General features: G+C 45.7%; 1 protein-coding gene across 3 annotated transcripts in view; it reads right to left on the reverse strand.

Annotated features, from left to right (window-relative positions):
- NEMP1 (nuclear envelope integral membrane protein 1) overlaps positions 1-13,835 on the reverse strand; it is a 984,307-nt gene that overhangs the window by 456,676 nt on the left and 513,796 nt on the right. For all 3 annotated transcript variants that reach the window (XM_069653551.1, XM_069653552.1, XM_069653553.1), the window contains exon 5: positions 1,060-1,153. In XM_069653551.1, the coding sequence (XP_069509652.1) occupies positions 1,060-1,153 (94 nt within the window). The remainder of the gene's footprint in view (positions 1-1,059; positions 1,154-13,835) is intronic.

The raw sequence follows: 13,835 nt of genomic DNA on the forward strand, positions 1-13,835 counted from the left end.
TGCCAGAGAGATCTCAATGTCCCATCTTGAGTTGGTTGGCGTATGAAGTCAATCTAACGCAGGTGAATAGGTTCTATTCTTTGGTGCTGGATCTGCTCATCAGAATGGATGTATTCTTCGTGAGATATTTCAGAGTGGAGGACTGCTCCATACATGCTTGAGAATATTTTGACCATTCCACGATCCCATTTGACATTAGTGGTACAAGCAGCATGAGATTGCGCCTATCCATGGGAATTAAATCATCAGTCCTAACAGCTACAGCCTTCAAAAGCGAGACTGGAGTAAACATTTCTCACTTCAAAGATGAGGACTCTGTCTGCAGTCCTTTATAAGCAAGCTTTAAGCTTTAAATTCGAGGCAATTGTATTTTCAAGGAAAGTGGTATATTGAAAAAAACATTCACATGCAGTGGACCACTTTGAAACAAACATTGCACTGCACTGAAAAGAGTATGCCCACACTAAAGATTACTCAACACTTAATGTGATCAAAAACACACTTTACAAATCGTATGGTGGGTTCTGCTAGTTTACAACGACCTGTGTGGTAGTAAATATGATTAGTTAGGGCAGTGCTTCCCCCATATCTCATCCCTTGCACACTACCTCCCCAACGATCACCCCCACTGCTTAACAGTGCAAAGACAATATATATAGTGAAAGTAGAATATTCCATTTGAGACATGTCACAACGCCATCTAGTAATCGTTGCTGGAAATTCACCACCAGTTTCAGAGTCACATCAGCAATCCACCATGTTATGGCGCTGCGAAGCTTGTTTTGGTGCCATCTAATTGGCTGATTTCCCAATTACAAGACCGAATAAGGGTACATGAGTACAATTTTTACAGCAGCATATAGTCAAAACATGTTTTGAAAGTCTGAAGCTTAAGCTCTTCAGAGTCCAAACTTTCAGAAGCATGGGGATCAGGAAAAATCAGGTTTTTAGTATTGAGGTTATAACCGAGCAGCAGCCCAGACTTGCTTGGCATCATACATAGCAATTTACAACAGATTATTAAGAAAATAGCAAAATAGTTTCTTTCATGTTGCTTACCTTGGGCATCAGTTTTGACAGCATAAAAATAAAAATAAGCATGGAAGCAGCCATTCCCACACTCATCCCTGTGGAGTAGTAGAAAAGTTGACTCCTGCAAAAAAAAAACACCAACGATTACATTGCAACTCAACTTCCCAAAAGGTATTCTCAAATATAGGGCATGACCCATTAAATAAAGTACCCTTGCTGCTCAATCTTTCCAATGCAACAAGTGCCACCCCTTTCAGATAAGGGAGAGAATTCGCACAAAGAACATGTAGGATCGATTATATCCTTCCTAGTTCTTGATTGTGGTTATCGGTATGCATATTTCGTTATATTTCGTGTTATAATTGGGTATATAAAAATACAAAATAGGGATGGCTGTGTTTCAATTCATTCCATCGTTAAAAATAAAGACATTGACCAAGTAAACAGGTCTCGACTGTCCTATGTCAAGTGGAGCATTAAACGCCCCAGTAATGCCATAGTATGCCTCGCAAAGGTCTGAAGTGTGTCTCTTGATGGACTCCAAACTGATCGTTCAATCAATCTTCTACTCAAAACTGGTTGACCGGCTAGACTGGCCGGCTGATTACAGTGGTCGACCTGCTAGTCCAATCACCAGTTTATGAGTCGGGCCGGTGGATTAATTTGCGGGTGAGGAAGCAGGGGTGGAAGGGAGTGGTGCAATTCAACGGTCAGGGGAATTTAGTGTCAGAGCAGGTGACAAAGGGGGAATGGGTGAGCGGAAGGACGACTATTAGGGGGTCAAGGAAGGCGAGGAAAAAGATTTAAGGGAAGAGGGATTTAAATACAAGTAGTGGGTGAGGATATGAAGTTCAGGGGGGCTAACCCCTTTGAATGGGGGATGAAAGAAGGCAAGGGAAGAATGCAAGGGATAAGCATGAAAGGGTGGGAAAGGAATGCTACATGCCCAGCAGTACAGCACAATGGTCACCTATGTTATGTTACCTGAATTTATAAAGCGTGACGTCCACCAAAAAGGCATCTTGGAGCTAGAAAACCTGAAGCAGGATGGCCATCAACCCGAGAGCTGAGATGATACAACATAGAATGGTTTTTAATGAGCGTCTATAAAGAAGGTTGTTCTCTGTGGCCCAAAGACATTGGAAGCGGATTCCACACTTGCAGCCGCCACTGAGAAAGAATGATTCCCAATTCAGGAGTATTTGACAAGAGGAACCTGAATAAAATGGGCATCCTGAAAGCAAAGGGCTCGAGAGGGGGACAGAGGCAGAATTTCAGCTGGAGATATTCAGCACCTCTACCATAGAAAGCACGATGGACTATGCCTATAGATTTAAAAGTAGTGTGTTTAGCCACTGGTAGCCAACGGAGTGACTGAAGAATGGGGGAGGTATGGACTCCAAAGGGAGATTCAGTGGAGACTCTCGCGGCAAGATTCTGAAGAACTTTAAGACATCAAATGAAGTATGCAGGTTGTGGCAAGGAAAGAGAATTTTAATATTAAAAAAAGCCACAGCAGGGGACCGTAAGCGGGATGGCAAACATGGAAGAACTTTCCGGAGTACCTTCAGTTGTCGATGGCCAGATTGGCACACTGCACTAACCTGGGCTTCAGCTGACAAGGAAGCATTACATTTTGAAACCCAAATCCTTAACGATAGGGACTGGCAGCGGGAACGGGCCAAGTGAGGCAGGCCCAAAAAGGTGGAGTCCATAAGGAGGTAGCCAAAGGGGGACCTACCAGCAGCGCCTCTGTCTTGTCACCGTTCAACTTCAGCCAATTGTTACTCATCAGGTTACTCATCCAGTTTCCCACAGACTCCAAGCAGGACTTCGGGCGGGCAGCTGTCTCAGAATGAGCAAGATCAGGCGGACAATGATCTGTGTGTCGTCTGCATATGAATGGCAAGGGAAGCTGTGGGAGTGTACGAGTTTAGCTAGAGGCTGAATATAAATGTTAAATAAGATTGGAGAAAAAGCAGAGCCCTGAGGAACCCCACAAGTGGCGCAGAACAAAGTCTGGTCAGTTAAAGACCTAAACCAGGCCAGCACTGATCCCACTAACGCGCTCCAGACAGCTCAAATTATTAATGGTGTCGAATGTGGCTGATACATTAACAAGGATCAGCACCCCTGTACCACCATGATGACGCAGCCATGCCAGATTATCAACAACTGAAACGAGAACACTCCGAGCCTTGCCCTGGGCAGAATCCAGATTGACAGGAGAGAAAGGACGAGTTTTCCAATGAAGTACTTAACCACGAACCCCAAAAGCTTCATTAAAAAGGTCAATAGGGAGATGGGCTAAAAGGCACGAGAACTGTGGGATCCAAGGAAGCTTTTTTTCAAGAGGGGGGGGGATCACAAAGGCATGGTTCAGATCAGGCAGACTATATCCGGATGTGAAAAAGCGATTAACTGCCTGCGCAAGCAGTGGTGAAATAGTATGCATAATATCTTTTAAGATGACCATGCAAATAGGATCCAAGGGAGACACCAATTTCATTCTATTTGCAGCCATTAATTTGTCAGCTGAAGGGAAGCAATGAAAGCTGGATCACATAGGTGATGAAACGCGAGTTAGTGGCCCCGTCACCACGCCCACCTGGTTTAGACCACAACATTTTCTCTCGAATGGTCGCGAATTTCTCTACAATGAAAGTTACCAGACAATCACATAATGCCTGTGAAGGAGAAACCACGCCAGAGGAAACCAGAGCAGCGGTTAGAGAATGTGTACCAGGCTAAAAAGCTCCCTAGGTTGATGGATGCAAGTTTCAACGTGATGGGTATAGTAAGACGCACGTTAGCACCCACAATAGAGTTATGATCAATAATTGCCCTGACTGAGTAAGGCTTTGGTAACTGAACAACAGCCAGTCTGCCATTTACGTTTCCGCCAGTCTGCTATTTACGTTCCGCCCGTCTAGTGAATCCGAAGCAAATTAAGATCTGCATTAAACCACGGCTTGAAAGGGCAAGAGCGAGGATTAGAGGGTTTATGAGAGACAAGCGAGTCAGCTGTAAAGGTAAAAGCCTGTGTACGAATATTCACATCTAGTGCTTGAGGGGAGGTGCAACAATTACAAATTCAGGCTGCCAAGTTAGAAACATCCACCAAACCCTAGCTCTGGTAAGGAACGCGAGTAGCAATAGTAACAGAGGATTTAATCCTGGTTAGAAAGGGAATAAAAAACTTTATCAGTCCATGGGACATGGAAAGCAGGGTAAAGACTAGTTGTTGAAAAAAGTCCATTATGTTACCGAGCTGATGTATGGGTTCAGTGACTGAGGTAGATCCAAATTGCCACAGCTGAAATGAACACGAAAAGTCTAAGAATACGAGGACATTCAGTCTACATGTCGATCCATTTAATGAACATTGGATATAGGCCTGCATAGTAAACAAACAGGAAGTAGCAACTCCAGTTTAATTGTTCTTTTTTAACACGCTTAATACCAGCGAGTGGCTTCTATGCGCAGAATCAGGATTCGAACCTGTGTTGCGCTGCGTCATCTTGCTTCCAAGACAAGCGCAATATTCCTATATGCAGTGGAGCTTCGAAAGTTAACTATATTTTTCAAAAACAGGATTAAGATTAAAATGGAGTCTCTGCACACACCAAAATAAATACAAGTTAATCTATTTAAACTATTGCAGTATGTCCTCTAGTTTTCTCTAGTCCCACCAAAAAGTGTTTTCACTGCAAACTTAATATTTTGAGATGCATTTCGTTACCATTCTGATATCTGGTGGCACGGTGCAATGTTTCCCCTCTATCTGATCCACACATCCTCACTGCCATGTGCAACCCCAAATGCTCCCAAAATATGCATTATGACACTGCCAAACAGATCATGAAATACATGTGTAATCATGTAGGGAATGCTTTAGTAAATTGGGAGTCACGCGAGTGAATTTTTCTGGCCAGTTCTACGGTTATAATATGTTCCATACAACCTATGTAGTGCAATATAAGGCAATCAGCATTTCATGAAACTCCTCTTTTAAATGGGCTTTAAAATATAAATATATTTTTCCACAGTACTCGTCCCATCACCTATTCACCTGCCAACTACATTACGCGTGTGTTTCATGATCTTACTTTTGTTTTAAATGACTGTTTAATATGTAATAGTAGTTTGTAGCAGTCTGAAGTCAGCAGCAGCTGACCACTGTATAAAACACGGAGCAATATATGGCAGCTGGTGAATAGTGAGGAAAGAAGGTAGAGTGCGGGAAAAAGTGGCACTTGCAGGGACATTTCTGCAGATTTATTGGCAACGTCACAGAGGGTTGTGATGTGCACCGAGATGGAAAATATTCACTATTGAAACTTTCTCCATCGTGTTTCAGGGGGGGGATGTATAACTACCGAAACTGGATCCAGTACAAAACATTTGAAAATAACCAAGTGAAATTTATATCGGGACATCACAGACGGCATAGACTGAGAAATTAGTTACTGTAATATTCTATGGATTCTTCTCCTGCAGATATCTCATCAGATAGATATGCCTTCCAGCGTCAACTGCTCATAAAAAACTTCGACAGGGGCGGTGTGCGCATCGGCTCACCATAGATCATCTTGCCTTGATGCTTTGGTAGTCGGCTCTGGCTGGGATGTCGATCGGCATACATATACTGCATCACTACGCCCCTGTACCTTAGTTTCCCCATCTTCCCCCACCCCCTGAAATCAGCCACTGCAGAGGAAGAATCAACTCATGGAAAAAAGGGACAACTTCAACAAGGTTTTTATTTTTTTATTTTAATGTGAGGAATGGGACCGCAAGGAATGCAGTAACCCCAAGAACACAATGTACGGTAGCCCTTTAAACGAGAGCTCACCACTTCCTCCCAAAAGAGAAGCTACCATTAACTGCAGGCACTTTCAGAGTGAGGTTGGATGAGAGGCTGAGGAGTAATCAGCGGGAGAAGAATACATAGAACAAACATTACGGTAAGTAATTTCTCCTTCAATTGATTGCCTTTCTCCTGCAGATTACGCATCAGATAGACTCCCCAAGCAGTATGTGAAAGTAGGCGGGATGAAAGCCCCTTACACAAGGAAATTCTAACATTGCTCTCACAAAACGAGCGTCAGCTCCACAGGCTACATCCAGGCAATAGTGTTTGGTGAAGTTATGCAGTGAGGACCAATTTGCTGCTCTGCAGATGTCCCTCACCTGCACCCCCCTCTGTAGAGCTGTAGAGGCACGTCCCTCATCCCCACTGTAGAGTGGGCCCCCACCGGAGTCAGCTTCTGCCGTGCATCGAGATAGCATTCTGAAATGCAGAGCGTTATCCACCTAGTGATGATCTGCTTAGAGACAGCCAAACCCTTTCTTGACCTGGTTAAGGCTACAAACAGTTGGTCCACCTTCCTAAACTCTGCTGTTCTCCCAACATAAAAGCTAAGAGCCCTCTTTGGATCAAGCTTATGAAAACGCTACTTCTTGGAGGGGTGTGGAAGCAGGTAGATAACGAGCAGATCAATAGCTTTGGACAGATGGAGCTCAGACCACTTTGGGTAAGAACCCCAGTCGAACTGTCGGAGAAACCTTCTGCCTGATGAAGCAGAGACAAGGCAGCTGGCAAGACAGGACCTGCCGCTCACTGACCCATCTGGACGATGTAATGGCCACCAAAAAAGCAGTTTTCAGAGTGAGTAAACGCATGTGTGAAAAGGCTCAAAGGGAGCCACCATGAGAAAAGTGAGAACCAGATTAAGGTCCCAGTCTGGGAGAACAAAGTGAACAGGGGGTACGTATTTCTAGAAGACCAAGAATATATGATTGGATTTAGTCAGATTGCTACCAAATACAGCCGAGATCTAATGGTTTTAACAATCACCACGGCACAACGCATACATCTTAAAATTCAATCAGACTTAGAGAAAGATGAAAGAAAATTCCTAAGTAACACTGCATTGGACAATGCCAAGGAGAAACTAAAAGAAATCAACAAAATCATGGACCAATTCATGGCAGATACACAGGAGAAAAAACAAAACATTTGCAAGAGATGAGTTTGTTCAAAATTGAAAAGGTATATCCATACTTAGCACCTGAATTCAAGGAGAACAAGTTACTTCTTACCTTGTAACATTCTTTCGATGGGATGTTCCTCCGACGTATTCCTTATCTTAGATATCTCCTTCCAGCTCTGCTGGCCTCGGAAAATGTTTCTCTAGAGGGCGCTGCGCGTCGACGTCCGCCGAGTCGATGTCCCTCGACAGCCGCCGTATCGACATCATCCTGCCTATAAAGGCCGCGCGCAGCGTCCGTTGCTCAGTTCCGTTTTGTAGCCCACAGAATTTCTGTCTTGACTAATCACCCTGAAGGAGCGTAAGCTACAACAGCAAGGGAAGTAGAACTGCGGGGATGGATGGGAGGGTCGATAAGGAATACGTCGGAGGAACATCCCATCGAAAGAACGTTACAAGGTAAGAAGTAACTTGTTCTTCAAAGGGATTGTGTCCTCCGACGTATTCCTTATCTTAGATAGGCTCCCATAGCAGTGTTCTATTATTGGAGGTGGGAGTACTGACTTCACGCTGCCTTCTATTGATGAATAGAGTGCAATACAGCCCTTCCAAACCTAGTTTCTTGACTGGAGGAGGAATCCAAGTTGTAAAATCGCGTAAAGGTATGGACGGACGACCATGTGGCGGCCACACAAATGTCTTTAACCGGCACTCCTCTTGAGGGCCGATGAAGCTGCAATACCTCTGGTCGAATGAGCCCTAAGGTTTTGAGGGGGCTCTTTTCCTGCCAGTTTATAACATTTCAAAATGGCTAGAATGATCCATCTGGAAACGGTCTGCTTAGTTATTGGTAACCCCAGCTTGTGACCTGTGTAGCCTACAAACAGCTGGTCTGCTTGTCTTATCCTGGCCAGTCTACTGATGTAAAAACGTACAGCCCTTCTAGGGTCCAGCCTGTGTAACCTCTCTTCCTCTTTCCCCGGATGAGGAGGAGGATAGAAAGATGGCAGGGTAATCTTCTGAGTGATATGGAATTCAGAAGCCACCTTTGGGAGGAAATTAGGCTTCACTTGAAGGACAACTTTGTCTTTGTGAAAGATTGTATGAGGGGGTTTACAAGAAAGAGCTTGTAACTCGCTCACCCTTCTAGCAGATGTAAGTGCTATTAATAAAACAGTTTTAAGGGTAAGAAATCTTAACGAACAAGAATGGAGTGGTTCGAAAGGTGTGCCCATCCGGAAAGTTAGGACTAAGTTTACATCCCATAGGGGAACCTGGAATGGTCTTGGGGGATAAACGTTGGTTAACCCCTTTAGAAACTGTATTACCAAGGGTAACTTGAAATAGGATGGTTCTTCCTCAGTGCGCTTAAAGATGGATAGCGCTGCGAGATAGCCCTTAATGGTGCCAACTTGAAGGCCTGAATTCGTCAAATAGAGTAGGAAGGACAAAACCATTGGTGTACCACATGAAAAGGGGTCGATATTCTTTTCTCTACACCAGCTGCAAAATCTGTTCCAACGGCAGCGGTATAAAGACTTTGTTGCTGGCCTCCTTGCCGAAAGCAACACCTCCATAACATCATCAGGGAGGTCCCAATCCTTGTACCTCAGCCTTTCAGAAGCCAAGCGTGAAGGTTGAGGGTTTTGATGTCTGGATGGAGAACCTGACCTCCCTTCTGTGAGAGTAGGTTCTCTCTGAGTGGAAGTCGAATTGGAGGGCAGATGGACAAGTCTAGAAGGTCCGGGTACCACGTTCTCCTGGCCCAATCCGGGGAAATTAGGATCATGGTTTTCCGGAATCTTCTCAACCTCCTGATCATTTGAGGAATGACAGGGACCGGTGGGAACGCGTACAGAAGCGGAAACTCCCAGTCCACTATGAACGCATCTCCCAGAGCTCCTCTCGGGGGAAATTCCCTTGAGCAGAACAGATCGCACTTCCTGTTGACACTGGTGGCGAACAGATCCACCTGAGGGGTTCCCCAAAGGGCGAAAATCACTTGAAGGACTTCCTGAGCTAGTTCCCACTCGTGGAAGACTGTGCTCTACCTGCTCAGAGCGTCCGCTGTCAAGTTCTTCTCTCCGGCTAGGTGAACTGCCGATAGAGAGATTCCTTCTTGGATTGCCCAAAACCAGAGCTGCATCGCCTCTCTGCACAGGGGTAGTGATCCTACGCCTCCTCTTTTGTTGAGGTAATGCATGGCCACTGTGTTGTCCGTCATTATCAAGACATTTTCCCCTTGTACAGCTGGCAGGAACGCCTTCAGCGCAAGTCTGATGGCCCTCAGCTCTAACAGGTTGATATGTAGTCTGGACTCCGATGGAGACCAACGACCGCTGATGGTCAAGTCGTTGGCGTGGGCTCCCCACCCAGTGAGTGAGGCATCCGTGACTACTGTTATCTCCGGCCAAGGTTGCCAAAACTGTTCTCCTTTCAGAATGTTCTCCTGACAGGCCCCCCACTGTAGGTCTCGAGCCACCCTGTCGGGAACCTGAAGAAGATCTGTCATTCTTCCTGAGAATTGTGACCACTGAGTCCTCAGTGCCCACTGGAGGGATCTCATTCTCAGGCGAGCCCCTGGCACTAGGAAAATGCAGGATGCCATGAGGCCTAGCAACCTCAAAAAGTCGAAGGCTGGGAGACGTTGGGCATCTTGGAACTTGGTAACCCATCTGTAGAAAATCTTGAGCCCTCACCTCTGGTGGCGAGGCTTTTCCCAGGGAAGTGTCCAGGATCGCTCTGATGAACTGGAGTCTCTGCGATGGTATCATTTGTGACTTCTTTAAATTGAGGGAGAAGCCCAGTCTGTGAAGGGAGTGGCAAACGTGATTTAGCTGAATCTGAGCTTGTTCCGAAGATACAGCCCTGATCAACCAATCGTCCAGGTAGGGGTAGACGTGAATCCCTTCCCTCCTTAGACTTGCCGCCACTACCGACATTAACTTGGTGAAGACCCTCAGGCGGAGGTCAGCCCAAATGGCAGCACTCGAAATTGATAATGAGAGTTGCCAATTGCGAACCTCAGGTATTTCCTGTGTTTGAGATGGATAGGCACATGGAAATAAGCATCCTGAATGTCCAGAGATACCAACCAGTCCTGGAACTGAAGGGCCTGAAGGATCTGAGAAAGAGTTACCATCTTGAATTTGTCTTTCCTGAGGAATTTGTTAAATTCTCGCAAATCCAAGATGGGTCTCAGTCCTCCGTCTTTCTTTGGAATGAGAAAGTAAGGGGAGTACCAGCCCTTGTTCCTCTCCGCTACAGATACCGGTTCTATGGCACCTTTCTCTAGCAGGTCCAAAATTTCCTGCAAGAGGAGCGGATATGGAGCTTTTTGAGAGCTGATCCCCGGTGGATGACTCTGAGGTATGCGTAGGAGAGGCAGGCAGTAACCTTGGGCAACTGTTTCCAATGCCCAAGCATCTGACATGATAGCCTGCCATACCGCCAGATGTTGAGTCAACCTGCCTCCTACAGGTGTCCTGTGAGGGAAGTCCTCAGAGTGGTTTTGGGGCGGCTGATGCAGATGGTAAAGAGGCACCTGCTGTTGCTGCGGCTTTTGAATATCTACCCCGTCCACCTCGGGTAGTTCTTCTTTGTCCCCTTTGAGCCGGTCGCCCTCTACCTCTTCCGAATGCGGAGTAGAAGCGAAAGGACTTGCCCCTCGCAGAGGTTCCTGTGGGACGAAAAGGTGTCTTTCCGGATTGCAGCGCCTAGGGATTTTGCTGCTGCTTTTGAAGTTTGCAGTTTCTCTAAACTGTCATCCGCCTTTTTCCCGAACAAAGAAGAGCCATCGAATGGCACGTTCAAGAGCCTGGCTTGCACATCTGGGGCAAAACCAGACTTTCTCAACCAAGCAAATCTCCTGGTTGTTGTACTTGCCGCCATTGCTCTGCTGATACTGTCAGCCGAATCAATGCCGGTCTGGAGGGATTCGCACATAGCGTCTTTTCCGTCCTGTATGATATTTAGGAACGCCTCCCTTTCTTCTCCCTCCGGGATGCAGTCAACCGCTGTAGAAGCACACTCCCAAAGTGTATGGCTGAATCTAGCAAGGGTGCAAGTAGCATTAACAGATTTTAACGCCATGCTACATGCCGAAAAAACTTTCTTTGCCATAGCATCATATTTCTTATCGTCCCTGTCCTGTGAGACGGTAGGGTAAGCAGTCTTGACGTCAGTAGAAGATGCTGCCTGTACCACCAGACTTTCTGGGGATGGGTGTTTTGACAAAAACTCCGGGTCTGCAGAAGATACCCTGTATTTTGTAGACAGTTTTTTTATTTACTGCCGGGACGACATCTGGGGTTTTCCAGTTCGTCATAATCTTCCTCTGAAGAGCTTTATGAAAGGGCACTACAGGATCCTCCTGTGGACCTTTGTCAGGAATATCCGTGAGGTGATCTTGTTGGAAAGCCTGTGAAGGTGTAGCCCACCCCATAAATTCCGTGATCCTGGCCATTAAGGCTCTATAGGGGGTTTCAGCATGCTCCCCCGGGTCTGGCCTAGCAAACTCCACCTCAGGGGAAGTGTCTAACCCACTTGCCTCATGTAAGGAATCATGAAGATCCTTTAACCTGCGTTCTTCTGAGGATAACTCTTCTCTAACTGCGGTTGCAGGTCCCTGCAACTCAAATGTGTCTTCCTGTTCAGATAGTTCACCCTCTTCCATAATTGAGGACATAGTTCTCAATTGTTCTGAGCTCACATAGGGTGTAAACCCCATCTCCAAGGCAGAGGGTGCCAAACTTGTCATAATCGGCCTCGAAAACGTCGATGTCGTCGACGCCGAAGGCTTCGGGTGTGGCGTCGAAAACAAAGGCGGAGGCCTCGAGCACCTCGGCAGAATTGGGATTCTGCTCGAGGAAGTCAACAATCTCGACGCCATCGTCATCGAGGACCTGGGGATAGCCACTGGGTGAGTCATAACTGACTTTCCTTGGCTTTTTTCAACACCAACCGCCTTTTTTAGGCCGAGGGGGTGCCGGCAATATGTTCTGGGGCCTCCCCACCAATGCAAATGTACCCACAGTGGCACCCCGCACAAGGATGCCGCCGCCGCAACCAACGACGATAGCCAGTATAGATGCCCTACCAATCTTCAATCTTTCAGACTACAATCTTACTAATGAAGAAACGGCAGTCTTATACAAAGGCCTTTCCTATGTACCCACCAATTGGTTTACTCTGGAAAATGAACACCAAAGCTTCTTCTGCAAAATTTGCTTGAAAACATTTTTTTCAGAGATTGAGCCGTCCAGTTTGGAAGAAAGCACCGGGCTGAAATCCAAATCCACCTTTTGCCCCAATGACAACGATACCAAACCAGCTCTCATTACATTTCAAAAATGCGTGAGACAGGAAATCAGAAGCCTGCAAATGAAACAAAAGCCCCTCGGACACAACCTTGCCAATGGAGAACAACAGGTATTCAGACAACTATCATCCAACAACAATATTGTGATCAAGACAGCAGATAAGTGCGGGGGCATAGTTATACAAAGCATAACGCAATAGAAGATGATGGTTATGATTCTTTTGGAAGATGGTAACAACTACACAAAATTAAGTCAAGATACCACCCAAACCATCCAACGGGCAATTACTGCAACTACCAGCTATGCTCGAGAACAAGAGTGGATCACGGACAACGAAGAAGTATTTCTAAACATCTCTGAGGGAAGAACACCAGCATTAACGCACTCCCCAAGGTGCACAAGAATGCTTCGAACCCACCTCGTAGACCCATCATCTCAGGATGTGGTTCAATCTTGGAAGCCTTATGTAAATGTATTGATTTTTTTCTTAAGCCTCTATGCCAACATATACCCACATACTTGAAAGATACCATGTCTACCATCAACATTTTTGAAAACCTCCCTTTTGACAACACTGAAGACACTCTAGCCACGATGGATATTAAGGCACTATACCCCAGACAGCAGCTCCGGAGTGTATAAGACACCATCTTACTCACCATATGGAACAAAGACGTGTGCCAATCAACTTCATCATGGAGCTTCTAGAAATCGCACTGGCCAAAAATGTTTTCACTTTTGATTAAACATTCTACCTGCAAACCAGTGGAACTGCCATGGGGGCAGCATTTGCCCCCAGTCTAGCAATCATATATAAGGCAGAATACGAAGCTTCTTTCGTTCTGAACACACACAACACGTTCCTGACCAAAATCAAACATTGGTACAGGTATATAGTCGATATCCTGTTTGTTTGGAAAGGAACAGCATCGGAACTCTCCGCCTTCCATTCCTGGCTCACACAATCAGCAGAAATCCAGTTCACCTTAAGCAACAGTCAAACATCCATACATTTTCTGGACCTGACGATTACTACGAAGGACAACAGGCTCCAGTGTACTCTATATGGGAAAGACTGACAGAAACACACTGCTCCATTTTAAAAGCAGTGAACCGCAAAGCCTGAGAACCAATCTTCCATTTGGCCAATTCTTAAGAGTACGCAGAAACTGCTCAGAAACAACAATACCGTCACCATGCTGAGCATCTGGAATCCAAACTCTTGGCAAAGGTTACCCAAAGAAACTACTAAAAAATACATGTAAAAGAGTACTATGCATTCCAAGGGAAACCTTACTACAACCAAAAAGCCATGAAACAACCGATGACCGCATTACTAGTGTCACCACCTTTGGTCCAGATACCAACAGAATAAAAAAAAAAATCAAAACAGTTCTTGCCCCTGGTTCACCAAAATGTACCCGATGAACCAATACCTAGGATGGCTCTCAAGAGATAAAATCTCAGATTGGCTTACACATGCCTGACT

This window comes from Ambystoma mexicanum, chromosome 3q (assembly GCF_040938575.1).
Source record: "Ambystoma mexicanum isolate Mex_15411 chromosome 3q, UKY_AmexF1_1, whole genome shotgun sequence".
Taxonomy (NCBI): Eukaryota; Metazoa; Chordata; class Amphibia; order Caudata; family Ambystomatidae; genus Ambystoma; species Ambystoma mexicanum.